General features: G+C 39.6%; 1 protein-coding gene across 6 annotated transcripts in view; it reads right to left on the bottom strand.

The window, feature by feature from the left end:
• Nucleotides 1-7,014: 7,014 nt before the first annotated feature.
• Nucleotides 7,015-17,144, bottom strand: part of slc12a7b (solute carrier family 12 member 7b) — a 119,922-nt gene continuing 109,792 nt past the window's right edge. For 3 of the 6 annotated variants that reach the window (XM_041814563.1, XM_041814566.1, XM_041814565.1), the window contains 4 exons: nucleotides 16,031-16,206; nucleotides 12,346-12,360; nucleotides 9,927-10,060; nucleotides 7,015-9,722 (listed from right to left, as the gene is read on the bottom strand). In XM_041814563.1, coding sequence (XP_041670497.1) covers nucleotides 9,631-9,722; nucleotides 9,927-10,060; nucleotides 12,346-12,360; nucleotides 16,031-16,206 — 417 coding nt within the window. In that variant the 3' untranslated portion in view covers nucleotides 7,015-9,630. Of the gene's footprint in view, nucleotides 9,723-9,926; nucleotides 10,061-12,345; nucleotides 12,361-12,419; nucleotides 12,636-16,030; nucleotides 16,207-17,144 lie in introns of those variants that run through there. The other 3 variants (XM_041814564.1, XM_041814567.1, XM_041814568.1) reach the window with 2 other exon arrangements.

Here is a 17,144-nt window from a genome sequence, read left to right as displayed (position 1 = left end):
CCTTTCTTGAAGATTTTTTGTCTATATTATCAAAATGATAAGGTCTACACAAAATACTTTATTTAAATCAAACAGCATTCATACATCTTAATCTTGACTTTTACTCTTGCTATTATTTGTATATCTATTATTAATCATAATCTTTCATAGACTATATTTACCCAGGAAGCTTCTCATGATTAAAACCCCGTTTTTAAGGCAGGTCTGGGCAAATATAGCACATCGTTTTAAAGTTTAGAGGGACTGTATATGGTCAAAGACAAATAAATAAATCTAAAGAAAAAATACAATCAAGAAACAAACAAAGAAAAGACTTGAGAGAACTCTCAATTTAAGCGATCAGTCTTGCCCAATTGATGATTGATCAAGTGGGAATGTCATTACCAGTTCTTGATTATAACAATTGTGTTTTTAGTTCTTGGTTCTTTCTGGCCTTCAACCCTCAGCCTTTATTTTCATTATTAGTTAAAATACTAACAGTAATAGTAGAAGTAGGCTAGTCGTATTTACACGGTTATTCCAGCCAAGCTTTTATTTTGCTAATGAATCTGGGCCGAGTTCCAGTCTGTTCCTGTTTGTCTTGACTTAACTTGACGAAACTTTTAAAGCCTCTCCTTTTAATTTAACCCCTCAGTTTCCAGATAGAATTAGAAGCCTGCTGGCATAAGGTGACTGAGTAGCCTAATATATGAGAGTAGGGTCACTACTGCACTTTATATCTCATATTCATTTCCTGTGATATTAACAACCAAGAACGTGCAGAGGACTTTTTAGAGCAGGGGTACAGGACATATTTCCAAATTCTTAAATTCATTTGTGAAATTGTCAAAGGGCCACCCTGTAGTCATGTAATAGAATATAACTGTTTTTAAAATTAATTAATATCAATGTGTACAACCCTAATTCCAAAAAAGTTGTGGCACAGTGTAACGTGTGAATAAAAACAGAATGCAATGATTTGTAAATCTCATAAATCCATAGATAATGTTGGATTTGATGACAAACATTGCTGAACACAGTGTGAGTTGGTAGATGTAAGCTCACTGGACAGGGAGATGGACAACAGCTGGCTGGATGGATGGTGCAGAAATGCCCACCCAACATAAAAGTGAGTATTTATGCAGTGAGGATGTATTGTTTTGAACACATGGATCTATTTTTGTATGTAAAGGGAGCATCAATAAACCTAATGAATGCATGTTTGCATGCTTGTAAATGGGTGGTGCAACAGGAAGGAAGGTGGAGGAGAGGGCCTGATCACAAATCTCCAAAACTAGTATTCATATGTGAATAAAAAAATACCTGTTCTTCAGGTCAGGCTGTGCAATACCTTAAAAGAAAACTACCTGTACATGTGCTACTTCAGATAAGTGGATGGACATGTGCAAATTCAGCATCTCTTTGGAATGAGACAAAGATTTTTTAGAATGCATATATTGTAAGTCATCATTTTGGCAGGTAGCTATTCCTAGTTTGTTAGTCTTATAGAGACACCTTTCTAAAACCTTAAGTTCACACTAACAGAAGGCCTTTTAGCTCCACTCCTCATTGCTCAGTATCTTTGTGCTCCATACATCCATGTGACAGGATGCAACCAGACAGAAACTGTCGGAGGAAAACACATCGCTTTGAAAGGTTGAAGATATAGTGGAGTTAAGCTCTTTTGCTTTCTGCAGCAGGGTTGAAAACATCCTCTGAAGTCGATGGGATTTGAATATTTCCACGGCTGATTTCACGGTGTGCTGCTCTCCTCCTCACAGGGAGACCTGGTTGATCCTGGCTACCATTAGCAATGCACCTGGAACACTGTAGGTGCTTCTATTTAGTAGGGTAATTAATTAGGGCATCATAAATCAATATAACATTATGATTTTGGTTGCCAATATGTTTAAAGTGTTCTCTTAATGTAGTCACAAATGAATAAAATTATCAATAAATTATTCTTGTCAAAATCTTTGTTACAGAATTAGCATAGTAGCACTGCCTTGTGCTGAAACTAAGAATTCCATTCAAGCAAAAGCATCATGTTCATGGGCCATATTTCATTTTACATTTGAAATTTGCTGCGGGCCAATCAAAAGTGGACCATGGGCCGCATTTGGCCCCAAGCCATAGTTTGGACACCACTGTTTTAGACCTTTATCTGTCTGTTTGACCCACACCTATGATGGTCTTGAGGCCCCTTGGAGCACGAACCCCCAGGCACCTTTCAAAGTAAAACTGTCTAAGCTTAGTCTTTCTGCTTATAATCTCCAACACAAACCTGTCCTGACCTACAGCTGTTGAGATTAATCAACATATCAAGCATGGGAAAAACAGAATGTCATAGCTGAAGTCAATATCAGTGTGACTATGCAGCAGACCACTGAAATGCTCACTGCACTGTTCACTGTTCACTCTGCTGCAGAGAATCAATGACAGCATTTCTTTGTGCATTTCAATCTTTGTCTCACCCACATTTGTACACTTTGTCAGATGTCAGGCCGTGCTGTCAACTTACCGCTTTACTCATCGATCTGGTTGACAATGCACAGAGCAAACACAAATGAGACAGCCCTTTGGACTGACTGGTTGTGCAGAGAGAGTGGTGCAAGGCAACCAGAGGCTGCAAGAAGGCAAAGCTCAGGGCTGTACATGTAAAAAACATGGATGCTTTTTTGAACATGTAGCAACATAGCTGTTATTGCAATCAAACATGCATAACTTCCTCTCAGAGTTACAGCAGCCCACTTACTGGCAGCACATATCAGCTTTTATAAAGGAGTCAATACTTCAGTCTGCTCCGGACATATTGAGTTTTAATGATAATGAGCGCAGGGCAGCAGGACTAAACCTTAATCCCAGTCGACATGAAAAGCATCATGTTCTGACACAGGATCCCTTTCTCTCTGTCATGGTCACGCTCTAATTGAATCAGATGTTGGTACACTTTGTTTGTTTGTGTGAGACAGAGCATGTGACCAGTCGGGGTCAGGCCTGTCAGAGCCGGATAGCTGATTGTCCAGTCAGATAGGAGGGGAGGGGCAGATAGGGCAGGAGGACGCTGACACCTCCCACAGCAGAGGGGCCAAATGATAACCTGAAGTCCTTCTGGGAGGACTGGCGGAGATGGTGCTGATGGACTGACTGGACAATAAACATATCGCTGTTCAGATATGGAGTCACAGCTTTATCTCCTGAGCAGGGGCTGCTTTTTGGAGGCCCAGAACAAAGACCAGTATGAGGCCCTTTTCCCCTTGGCTAAAAGCATTAATAGCAAGTGAACCAAAACATTTTAACACATCTTTTTCTGGTAAAGCCAGAGAGTTAGTATTGTAGCAAAACTGATCGATTGATCAGATTCCATGTCTGTCATCAAGCAGATCAATCTTGCAAAGCCTCAAGCTGAAATGTTTGTTCCCAGTCAAAGAATGACCTGGCCAATCAACATCATCGGAGGAGAAAAGGCAGTAGCTATGGGCCGGGTTTAGTTGTACTGCATTTGGGTAAGCAATGTCGCTGGGGAAGAGATTGGTTCACTAATTTGTACAAAACTAACTATACAGGATATCATAAAAAGATTGGGGGAATCTGGAGAAAATTTCTGAGTGCAAATGAAAAGGCCAAAGGCCGATAATGGATGTATATGATCTTCAGGCCCTCAGGTGCCACTGCATTAAAACAGGCACAAACCTGTGCTGGAAATCACTGCTTGGGCTCAGGAACATGTCCACATATCATAGTCTGGCAACACAGTTCACTGTGTCATCCACAAATCCAAGTCAAAGCTGTGTGATGCAAAGTAAAAGCCATATGTGAACACGATCCAGAAACATCACTGTCTTCTCTGGGCAAAAGCTAACTTAAAATGGACTGAAGCAAAATGGAAAACTATTCTGTGTTCAGATTAATCGAAATCTAAAATTGTTTTTAGAAACTAACCAAACTGAAATGGCCTGCCTGCAGACCTCCCACAGGTAGAAAACATGGGAGGAAAATTAGACAAAGAAGACTCAGGACTATTGAGTAGCTGGACTTCTACAAAAGACAAGAATGGGACAACATTTTTCACCATAAACTCCAGGTACTGGTCTCCTCATGTCCCAGACATTTACAGCATGTGGTGAAAAGAAGAGAGGATTCTATACTTTGATAAACATGACCCTGTCCTCACTTTTCTGAGATGTGCTGCTGCCATCAAATTCAAAATGACGCCAATATTTTCATGAAATGTTAAAATGTCTAAGTTTTAACCTCTGATATGTTGCTTATATTCTATTGTGAATAAAGTTTGGGTTTATGAGATTTGTAAATCATTGCATTGTTTTTTTACATTTTACACAGTGCCCCAACTTTTTTGGAATAGGGGTTGTATCAAAGCAGTGGTTTGAGCTGGTCTAGCTTCAGTACCCACTACTGCCTACTGAATAAGAAAACACCAGGTAATAGCCTACCTTTGCCTAGTGATAAAACTGCCTATGCCCTGAGGTCATGTGATTTAGAAATGAGCCCAAATGATGAAGGGAGGGCAAGGCTGCCATCTAGTGGAGAAATTTTATTATTGTTGTCATTGCACCACTGCTGTTAGTATCCACGTTATTGTTCTTTTTTAGGATGCTCTCCTTCTGGAGGTTTTATTTGGTGAGATTTCTTCATCATTAACTAGAACTATAAACTAGTACTAAAAATCCAGACCCTTTTGCTTCACAGGTGATTTCCTATTCATATTCTGTATGTATTCTCTTTCTGGAATTTTAATCCCCTTTTTTAATATTTTGAATGTTATACTTGTAAATTGAAATTTCTATTAACCTTTCATCACATTTACTCTCTCAGTCAGGTAGCTGATGTCTTATTGTATTTATTTATTTATTTATTTATTTATTTATTTTTGTCAGTTGAGCTCTGATGTCACGATGAGAAGGTGACTGCAAGTGTGAAGCCACCTCCTATTTAAGATGTCCTGCCCTTTTGAACACACTGTTTGCCTGATGAAGATCTAGTACCAAAACATTGCAAATAAATATCCCTCTTCTTTGCAAGCTGGACAGTGTGCGGGTGTTGTCTTTGAAATGTTTCCTGGATACCTTGCCCACTCACAAGGTGTGACAGATGGGGCTTGGCAAACTCCCACAGGACCAATTTGCCTGGTAAAATCCCCAATCCTCCAACAACACAGCTCATTAAAGGAGCAGGTATAGCTAAAAGGTGTGTAATAGAGATCAGTATGAGACATACAAACCCCAATTCCAAAAAAAACTGGGACATTGTGTGAAATGTGAATAAAACCAGTTTATTTCTAGTGTTTGAAGGTTGCTGCTTGGTTCAAACTTATCAACTTTGTGTGTATATCAAGAGAGGAAATCCATATATCCACAACATCCATAAGCCCTGGACTGACCTAAAGAGAAAAAGAGTGCTCTGGTCTGAGTCCTCACTTCACATTGTTTATGAAAATAATGGCTGCTGATCCCTCTGGCCTAAACAGGAAAAGAACCTTTGAGAGTGTTAGATAGGGGTTAGCGCTGTCACCTCACAGCAAGAAGGTTCCTGGTTCACTTCCCGGTCAGGGCCTTTCTGTGCGGAGTTTGCATGTTCTCCAGATGCTTCGGCTTCCTCCCACCACCAAAAACATGCTTAGGTTAATTGCTTACTCTAAATCTGCCATAAGTGTGAATGTTTCTTGTTTTCTGTCTCTATATGTCAGCCCTGTGATTAACTGGCAACCAGTCCAGGGTGTACCCTGCCTCTCGCCCAATGATAGCTTGGATAGGCTCCAGCCCCCCTGAGACCCCAAACAGGATAAGCAGTATAGAAAATGGATGGGATGGGGCATACAGGTTTTGGAGCAACATATGCTTTCATCCTGATGAGGTCCTGATGAGGTCTATTTCAGATGATGTCAAGCCACATTCTGCACAAGTATAGCCAGGCACACACTGTGTAATTGCATACCAACTCTCTTGCAGTTGTGGCAAAATGTCAGCTCACAGTGTGACTGAATTACTTAAAGCATACGACAATTATACACGATTCATGTGCTCACACTTTCAGACTAAAATCTGCTGGACTGTGACACCTGTCCATGAAGTCTGCTTTGAAAAGTTTCATAAATGGAAGCCAAGTGGGCTTTCATGTGTTTTGCACTGAGGAAAGACTTCCGTCTAGCCACTCTACTGTAAAGCTCAGATCAGTGGAGGGCTGCAGTGATGGTTATCCTTCTAGAACTTTGTCCCATCTCCACACAGGATCTCTAGAGCTCAGTCAAAGTGACAATCAGAATCTTGGTCTCCTCTCTTACTAACACTCTTCTCCTCTGTTTGGCTGGACGACCAGCTAAGAGTTGTGGTTGGGCTAAACTTCTTCCATTTGAGAATTATGGAGGCCACTATGCTTTTGGGAACTTACAGAGTAGCAGAATATTTCTGTAGCCATCCCCAGATGTGTGCCTTGCAAAAATCCTGTCTCTGAGCTCTGCAGGCAGTTCCTTTGACTTCATAGCTTGGATTTTGCTCTGATAAGCATCAGTTTAATTTACCACAGGTGAACTCCATCAAGGTGTAGAAGCATCTCAGCAAAGACTGAAAGAAATGGGAGGCATCTGAGCTAAATTCCAATTCCTTTGGCAAAGTTTTGCAAATTTCTCAAATTCTGTTTTGACTTTGTCATGATGGAGGACTAAGAGAAGATTAATCATAAAAATGAATTTTAACTTTCTGAATTATACAAGATGCATTTCTCGTTTTACTCCCCCTGAAGATGTCTCTTGCCCTGTGAATTAAAGGTCTTTTACATTTTCCAAACCATCTCGAGTGTTTGGACCTTGATCATTTTTGTCGATATTTTGGGGTTTAAAGTTTTCCACCCCTAGTTAAAACAGTTTAAAAGATTTGCATATCACCAGATTCTTTATTTAATTCACATTTATACACGTCCCAGCCTTTTTGGAATTGCAGTTTGTAAATGCTTAAAAACTATCATGGTTTCCCCAAAGCACTGTGACTGATTTGTGTGTAAAATAGAGAAGCAGACACATTTATTTCAGCACTTTTAATAATTACTCAGAGAGGCACAAATACAATTTACAGGGCTACCTTCCTCTACATGTGTGCCGTCCTGTCCCGTCCTGTGAGGCCTGTCGGCTGAGCCGGACGACAGCAGAAACACTTCACACAACACCAGCTTCACCTTCGGACAGTATGCACAGAGAGACACACAAACATCCACGCACATACACACAGTTCTGCTGGTCGACTCGACACGGAACATCAGTTTGAAAAGAGAAATGCGATTGAACAAGCTTTTATTTCTTCAGCCGAGCCTCAGTGACTCCTTGAGGTAGATAACTTTCTACAGTCACTCACACATTAGAGATGTTGAAGACACACTGCTGACGATGCTATTTACTTCCAAAAACATTACTTTATAGCATATTTCTTTTAAGTTTCACATGTTTAATGTTTTCTTTATGCATAGCTACTGCTATTTAGCTCAGTAACCAAATTAAAACAAAAACCCTCTTTAATATTTAAAATGATAAATGCTTCAAACTTGGTAAAACTAAACAATCTTAAATTTCTTTCTTTATTTAAACAGAATTCTGCTTCATCTTTGGTGGCTAAAACTCAATAACATAACTGGAATATTTTGTACTCTATATATTGACAGAGTTTTTTAAACCATTTCTTGTACCCCGGTTGCATCATTCAAGTCTTTTTTACTCTCAGTCCAGGGTCTCCTGAGGGGTTTTCAGTCCCGTGTGTTGTGCATGGTGTGTTTCCGATGGGCTGGAACAAAAACACACACAAAAAAACACGTGCTGTTGCTTTTCACACATACCGCCTCCCTCTGCCTCACAAATCACAATGAGAATGAACACTTAAAGTAACAGAAGGTCAAATATAATGTGACAAACACTACACAGACCATAACTACATAGTGACATAGGCATACATCAACTGAACGATACACAACAAAACACAGGTGTTGCATAACTGACGGTCAGGTCTACTTCCTCTGCGAAGAAGCGCGGGGAAATACGACATTCTGCTTTACAAAATACTGCACAGCTAATCTGAAAGAAACTGTGGAGGTACACATGATGATAAAGGGGTGTTTCCTCTTTTCCCCTTGCTTTAAAGTCATCCTTTAGTTGAGTTAACTGCCCTAGAAATTGCACTGTTCTCTTTTCACTAATTATATCCAGAAGTGCAGAGCTCTATCGTTAAAGGATTTCAAGATTTAAGATTGTCAAGATGAAGATGTAAAAGATTCAAAACTATGAATGACCATTCCTCGAGATGCATTTTCAATACTTCCACAGTTTCTTTGATTTTGGCACTTTTTCTCCTACAAACGCTTGTTATATTATTGGAACTCAAAGCCTAAAGATGTCTGCTAAAATATTAAAAAAGAACATGAAACATGAGTATCCGATAGTGTGAAATGACTTGCTGCATGCACCCTTTTCATAAGCTCATCAATATCAAAGAATGTAGTGGTAGAGTATAAAGTGTCACTGTAGGCGGTAGAACCAATGAATTAAGTGCTGATAGATCGGTAGTGCAAAGTCAACAGTGCTGGAACTACGTCCATATGGGAAGAATTACATTATTTGTGCTTTAAAAAGTATGCTTTGTTAGTTGCCAACAGTTCTGAAGGCAAAGATTAAATGTGCGAACTGATCACCCAGTCTACTGTTAAATTTAAAAAAGTCTATTCCCAACTGAGCACTACTTCACGCACCTAAAATATGTATACATTTGCATTTAATGTCTTTCCATAAAGCTAAGAAAGAGTCCAAGAGCATTAGCTATGGCTATTTTTCCTATGAAAACATCAGAGTTCTCTGACATGGGAAATGTAGACCAACAGTAAAAGCATCAGTACCCGATAAATGAAATGTTCCCACCAACATGGAGGAAGTTTAAATAAACTCCTACACCTTTAGCTTCCTCCTGGCTGGTCCTTCACTAAATCACTGACAAGGCAAACAACTTATACTACTGCTGTTAAACGCAGACTGTAAAAGATGTTTCAGCAGTGTCGAATCAGACTGTTTACCTTGTCTGTAGTTCAGGTTTTGAAAATGAAAGCATTAAGTTCAAATGGTGATCCAAAACGCAGAGATCCCCAAACTTTAAGTAAAACTTGTACTGTGTGTCCTCTCTGCGCTTTTTTTCTTTTTTTTAGGTCCAGAGTTGAGGACATTGGAAAACATGAAATGACTACATGGTTTAAATCAACAGCACATGTTCACTTCTTTGCTTATCATTACACAGTGAGCATCAGTAACGTGACAACATCGACACAAGAAGGAAAGAATATGAAATGTAACAGAACAGAACATTTTAAATGAACAATATAAAGTGTCTCTATGCTCTATCTTCCGTTTGCAGGGGTACGGTGGCCCAGGGTGGAGACACGCTGCGCTCGTACTCTCAGCCATTCAATGCTAATTGTTTCCTTCTTCCCGAGGTCCGTCAAGACCAGCTGTCAATCACAAGTGGTCCCGCCTTCCAACAATCCCTGCCCATTGTTTAAAAAAAAACAACCCAAATCAGGCTTCTTTCCAGAAAAAAAAATGCCCGTCGACCAGTCAATGGCAAGAGCCCATGAGTGCAGGGTGGGGTGTGAGAGTTTTTTTTATGTTTAAGAGTAGATGGTGATGACTTCACGTCCACCGCCTCGCACCAGAAGGACCCGGTTCAGGCCCTCAAGGAGAACTTCAAGGAACTCCATGTCTAAGAGAGAGCAGTCAAGGTTTAAAGATGCAATATAATTTCTATACTGAAATAGCTATATTTCAACAAGACGTCTACCAACTAGCCAGCATGTGGACTGCAACAACCCTTCCCTGTATCTTGAGCCAGAGACCCTTCAACTATTGTTTTCACATTCTTGTTTGATTTTTGTTCTTAAACAGCTTAACGCTGCTTAAAGGATACAGTTCTCGTCTCCTCCTCTGTTCTTGGGTGGTCCTGGCATGTTGAGCAGAACCAGGTGAGCTCCCTGTGACTTGTTCACCACCACCTCGTTCAGCTTGACAGCTGTGTGCATCCGACGGACATTTGACTGGTTCCTGGTTTGACAAGAAGGTCCCAGTGAGAAAAGAAAGACCTGATGAGGACATTATTAACCAGAAAACAGTGAACCTAACCCTACATGTCATTAATGATAACATCTGGACCTGAAATACTGTTAGCTTATCTCTGGGACTTCTTTTGGACTAAAACCAGTGTGAAAACCATATTTAGGTGTTCTCAAACGACATAAGGCTGAGGGTACGGCCCTAATGAATCACCTACTGTGATTAGTTTTTGAATTGTGGAGTCCTTTCAACAAAAACCGGATTTGAGATGTGTGTTTACTTAAAGTAAACAACACACGGAGAGAGAAAAGATGTTTTAAAAGCAGCGACAACTTCCAACTTTGCAACTTTCAAGTGTATGCGTGTAACGTATTTGGGGAGCATGCAGCAGTGCAAGGCTGTATTTTTAGGTAATACCCCTCATGAATTTCAATTTTTATTGAAATGACTCCTCAGTAAAAAAAAAGAGCTAGTAACCAACAGAGGCAGACAGAGCACAAAGCTCTGTTGCTGTGCAGCTTTAGAATATTCAGTGGGGCAGTGCTTGAAAGGGTTTATGAAAAAGATATATCAAAAGTCCATAACACTATAATTAGGGATGCACTATATTGGATTTTTACTGGTATCTAGTACATCGACATTTACAAATTGACTTTAGTCAATACCAATATATATAAAACAGAAACAAACTTTGCCCCCTAACAAACACTATCAAAATTTAAGGAATGAAGATCAAGACCTCCAGAAATGTATTCAAAAATACAGCCAATATTTACAGTCAATGAAGGTCAATATTTACAGTCAATATAGGCCAATATTTACCGTCAGTATAGGCCAATATTTACAGTCCATATAGGCCAATATTTACAGTACATACAGGCCAATATTTACAGTCAAAAGTGGCTGATATTTACAGTGGATATAGGCAGATATTTAGATACCAGCCGATACCGACTGTAAATATTGGCCTTTATCGACTGTAAATATAGGCCTATATCGACTATAAATTTCAGCTTATATTGACTGTAAATATTGACCTATATCGATATAGGCTGATATTTACAGTCCATATAAGCTGATTTAGCAGATTTAGGCTGATATTAAGGATCGTTATAGGCCAATACATATATTAGATACAGGACAATATTTACACTCATTGTAGGCAGATATTTGCAGTTAATATAGGCTGGTGTTTGCAGCTGATATTTACAGGAGATACAGGGTGGTATTTGCAGTCAATAAATTGGTTGTAAATATTGGCTGAAACTGTCATATCTTCTGATTCTTATATCATGCCCATAATATTGTGCATCCCAAACTACAATGGACCATTAGAATGAGACATCTTTTCTTTTCATGGAAAGAAAAACAAGGGTTTTCCCCTTTAGACACATCCAATTATAAAGCAGAGTTTCTTTGGCTTCCCTTTCTCAAGAAATAAACTTTGTCTTAAATGTAAGCAAAATTAATCTATTGTTATCATATTTGTACATGGAAAACTGTACAATCTGAATGGCCAGTAAATTAAAACATTGTTTTTAAATTTCAAGAGAAAATACCTTAACTAGACAATCATAACAATTAACATTTTTAAGGTCAAAAGTGTCATCAGACTCAAATAAATATAAATAAGGCACTAATAAGGGACTGAAGCAAATGAAATCTTAGTAATGAGGCAGCATTGTAAGAAAGAGGGAGATGCAGTATAAATCTATAGTAGTAAATAGTCAAATTTAGCAAAATGATGATCATTATTGTGAATTATATCGTACTGAACTGTATATGTTAAAGTCTTAGAAACATATTATTTAACTTAAATGAACATATATTCAAAATAAATGTCAAACATATCATCTTCCCTCTTCTTTTACTTTAAATGTTGCCTCTTTACAACCATCACAATATTAGATCACAAAGCGGTAAAGCACAAATACTGCCATAAGCCATATTATATGAAAATGTAACAAACTTTGCTTTCCATTCTACTGAATTTAAAAAAATATATTTATCATCAAAATTGATTCACTTTGTTCAAGTTGAATGGAAAGCAAGTTTTTGCATGCAGAGAACAATATCATAAATGTACATTCAAATTTAATCGATAGAGGCCAACATGCTCTTTATTCAGACAAAGTCCATGCATGTTATGACACACCAACAAGGCCATGCAAACACAAACACACACAGATACGAGCTGGAGGACACTGAACAAAGCTACAGTCACCACAGCAGCAGTGCACACACGTACAGCCTAAGGCAAAGAGAAGGCAACTTACAGACTCTCCCACTCTCTAGAAGGAGGAAAATGGGACAGAACAACAGAAACAGGCTTAGATGCTTCCTACATCAGCTCTCCAGCTCAATCCACCACACTGCATGCTTCAAACTGTCCCAAACGACTCGTCCTGGCACCCAAAATCCCATAAAAACCCCAGTGAGACAAAAAAGGAGTTGTTTGATGTGAGGCTTTGTCAAAAGTAGCCTCCATTTCTTCTGCTCCTGTAAGGGTTGCTTACATCAAGTGACTTTAAACTTCATGAGCCAATTGAACAGGACTGGAACAAACCTAACATTAAGGACAGTATTGGATGATAAAGTGTTAGTCTTTAACAGCAAAATGGTGCACACATGGTCTGCGTGGTCGGGCCATGCACTAAGACTGAGATGGCTTCAAGTGTACACACCAAGTGCAGCCTGAATGCACACACCATGCAGATAGTTGTCCCATTTCACCCTCACCAGTCTCGTTACAACTATGTCTCCTACTTCTAAACATGCTGTCCTTCTGCACTGAGGCTTTAGCACCATCCTGAAAGGTTTATCAGTACTATGCATACTTGGGTTTACTTTTCAGATCATTTCTACTTTATTTCTCTAGAAAACTTTGTAAAATGATTCAAAATGGTGCAAACGTCTCTCACAAGGCACATGCATCAACATCATGTTTTGTACCATCATCATCAAAGCAGTTTTGGTAAACCTGAAACTCCTTCAATTTAGGAATAAATCTTGAATTTTAAATCCTGGGTATGATTTTTTTTGTATATAATTTGAGGCTTAAATGAAAACAATATTTTAAAACACTTTAAAGGATTACATCTGTTGGCAGCTGCACACAGGCTGCAACATCAGAAACAAAGTACGCCCACTGATAGTGCATGTTTCACCATTGACCGTCCAGGATTGTTATTTAAATATTGATAATCAAAAAGACCTCATTACATATATTCTGTTGCTTAGCCTGCAATGCATTCAAAAAAGTTGGGACAGGGGCATATTTACCATCATATTACATTACTTTTTCTTCTAACATCTCTTTAAGCGTCAGTAAAGACAGTAAACTGTTGAGGTATTGAAAAAAAATATTTACAATTCTTGCTTGATGTACATCTGAAGTAGCTCAGCAGTGCAGCATTTCCATGGTTGTATTTTGTGCTTCATGATACTCCACACATTTTCAGTGGGAGAAGCCATGCTGTTGTGGCTCGTGCAGAATGTGGCTCAGTGAAATAAGCAGGGACGTCCCTGATAAAGACGTCTGGATGGAAGCACATGTCGCTCCAAAACCTGTGTGTACCTCTCAGTATTAATTTGCCATCACAGATGAGCAAATGAGCCATGTCATGGATACAATACACCTCCACAACTTTGGAGATACTGGCTTTTGAACTCTGTGCCTATCCAGAACATTACTGATGGTCATTTTCCTCTTTAGCCCAGGGGACTCAATGGCCATTATTTTCAAAAAAGTTTGAAATGTGGACTCATTAAACCACAGAGCACTTTTCCAATTTAGGTTAGTCCATCTCAGGTGAACTAAGGCCCAGAGAAGTGGGCGAGGCTTATGAATGTTGTTGATATATGATCTTCATTTTGCACGGTAAAGTCTTAAAGGGGACATATTATGCAAAAATCACTTATTCAGGCTTTTCTAACACAAATATGTGTCCCTGGCCTGTCCACAATCCCCTCAAGTACCAGAAAAATCCATTCCCTCTCCCCCTCTCTTTCTCCACCTTTCAGAAAATGTGTGCTGAAACAAGCCGTTCTCAGATTTTACATCTAGTGACCTCACCAGGGGCCTAAGCACCCACCCCCAGGTTGGGTTGGCCCTCCCCCACTACTGATCCTCTCAGCTACCAGCTGAGATGCTGGATAGCTCAGTGGGTTACCCTGCTGACCACGGTCTGGGAGACTGATGGTTCGAAACCCAGTCAGGTCCTAAACTTTGGATAAAAGCGTCTGTAACTGGGACGCACCGATAGTCAAGTGGCTAAGGCGCGCACCATGTACGCCGGCGGTCTGGGTTCGAATCCAGTCTGTGGCACCATTTCCCGAATGTCTCCTCCCACCCCTTCCCTGTTTCGTAGTCTATCCACTGTCCTCCTCCATCTAATAAAGGCACGAAAAAGCCCAAAAATAAATCTTAAAAAAAAAAAAAAAGTGTCTGTAACTTCACGAGTACTGCATCAATTTTCCCGAGGAGGGTGTGGTCAGGGGCGGAGTCAGAGAGCTCATTAACATTTACAGACACAGAAACAGCTTGTTCTGTGCAGGGCTGAAACAGAAGGGTTTTTAGACATGCAAAAATCCAATACTGGAATGTTTGTTCAGCAACAAACTTCACAGACATGTTTTGGGGACCTCTGAGACCAACATAAACTTGTCTTAAAAGGGTAAAATATGTCCCCTATAACTTAGATTTGTAGACGCAGTGATGTACTGTGTTAACCACAGAACAGAACAATGCCAGTGTTCAGGTTACTCAGTGTTGAATTCTCCAGCTTCTCTGAATCTTTGATGAAATTATAGACTGTAGATGGGCAAATCTGTAAGATCCTTGTAGCTGAGGAATGTTTTTCATAAGCTGTTGGACTATTAAAATACACAGTCTCTAACAGAGTGGAGAACCCAAGCAGCAGCCTCCGGTCCTAAAAAATGCAGCCAATGCGGAAGGGCATAAAACTGCAGCACTATGAATGTCCACTTGAGGCTGGCTGCAGGAAAACTGGAAGTCCCGTCTGAACAAATGTTAAAAAGCAGTTTTTTTACAGAAGAAATAAACTGGCTTACAGCCTGGTTATAAAAAAAACAAACGTGTCTCATTAGCCAATGTCTTCATGCGCTCACATTGTCAAGCTGGTGAATTTTTTGGTACCACAACTTGATTATATTGAGGAAAAACATCACTACACACTGATTGGCATGTCTCATTTGATTGACAGATAGCTTGACGGGCAGAAGCTACCTTTCTGTCAACCAGAATGCTAGCTAGCTAGCTGTCAGGAAGTCGAGCTTAGTGGGCGGGCTGTTAGGTTAGCCAAAGCTTGGTTGAGACAGCGATTTCAACATGGAGGCCGGGATTGGCTTCAAAAGCAGTTTGAGTCCGCCTATTGTAAGCAGACGACTGATGTCACACAGGCTTTGTCAAATTCTTTCTACAATCTATGGGAGAACCTCACGCCATCATTAACTAGGAATGACTGAGCCTTTCAGAAGTGCTCATTTTATAGCCAATCATGGTGCTATCACCTGTTACCAATTAACCTACTAAACTGTGGAATTTTCCAGGTGTTCTTTGAACAATGTGCAATTTTCACTCATTTTTTTGCCCTGTCCCAACTTTGTTTGGTTACATGTTGCAGGCATCAAATTCAGAATATATGTATATTTTCTATGTAACAATAAACCACGGCAGTTTTAACATTAAATATCTTGTGTTTGTGCTGTATTCAATTACATATAAGTTAAAGATGATTTAAAAATGTCTGTATTACCTTAAATTTACATTTTACACAGCATAAACCATAAACCAACATAATGTAATATAGATATAAAAAAAAGCACCCAGGATTATTTTCCTTTATTCTATGCATCAATATCACTAACTTTTCATGTTTTCCTTTAACTTAGTAGATAAAATATAGTAAGTCTGCTATATTCTGAGAGACATGAACTTACGGTTTCATGTTAAACAAGTCTCGCACAGCCGCATTTGCGTTGCACTCCCGGCTACGGTTACGCTCCGTGAAGAGCTTGTCTTTTGTCCAGGTCATGTGAACCCGATCGGGTCCAGTGCCGGCCTTGTCATTTACAGTAGCGTGAGATGCTGTGTTTCTATCATGGATGAGCTGGGCCTAAACAGAAGAAGAAAAAAGTGATGAAACACAAAAAACTGGATGACAGAACAGATTTAAAGATGAAAAGCCTGGTACAAAAAAAATAAACAATAGCCATGACGAAAGAGTCATGATGAAGAAAAGCAAATGAAAGAAGAAGGGCAGCAAAAATAGCTAAAAGTTGAGTAAAGCATGAAAACAAAGTAAAGAAATAGCACAAAAAGAGACAGACCGTAACAGTACAGATGTAAAAAAAAAAAAAATGACAGACGAACACAAACCAGGAGCATGGATGAAGGGAATAAACAAGTTTTCCTTACAAGTTGACAGTAGTACAAAGGAAGCTAGAGAATCATGGGAACAAGACTGTTTAACTATTAAAGGTCACATATTTTGCCCCTTTAAAGACAAGTTTATATTGGTCTCAGAGGTCCCCAAAACATGTCTGTGAAGTTTGTTGCCGAAAAAACACTACAGTATTGGATTTTGGCATGTCTTAAAACCCCTGTTTCAGCCCTGCTCAGAACGAGCTGTTTTGTGGCTGTGGCTTTAAATGTTAATGAGCTGTCTGACTCCACTACTGACTCCGCCCCCTCTCAGGAATGTGGCTCTCTTGATTGTCCTCTCAGCTGGCAGCTAAGAGGAGGATCAGGAGAGGAGGGCAGAATTTTCTTCCAAGCGGAGAGGGCCAATTGAACCTGGGGGCGGTGCTAACTCCTCACATGACATCATGAGGGGAAAATCTGAAAACGACTTGTTTCAGCACATATTTTCTGAAAGATGGAGAAAGGAGGTGAGGGGTGGATTTTTCTGACCAGGGGCACATATTTTTGCTAGAAAAGCCTGAAAAGTGTATTTTGCATAATATGTGACCTTTAAAACAACATCAATGGACAGCAAAATAAAGGTGCATTAGGATAAAGGCCCTGACAAGGGCTGAAACACAACATTTATGG

This window comes from Cheilinus undulatus, linkage group 19, assembly GCF_018320785.1.
Source record: "Cheilinus undulatus linkage group 19, ASM1832078v1, whole genome shotgun sequence".
NCBI lineage: Eukaryota > Metazoa > Chordata > Actinopteri > Labriformes > Labridae > Cheilinus > Cheilinus undulatus.
The sequence above is the reverse complement of the archived record's forward strand: the minus strand, read 5'-3'. Positions and strand labels throughout refer to the sequence as shown.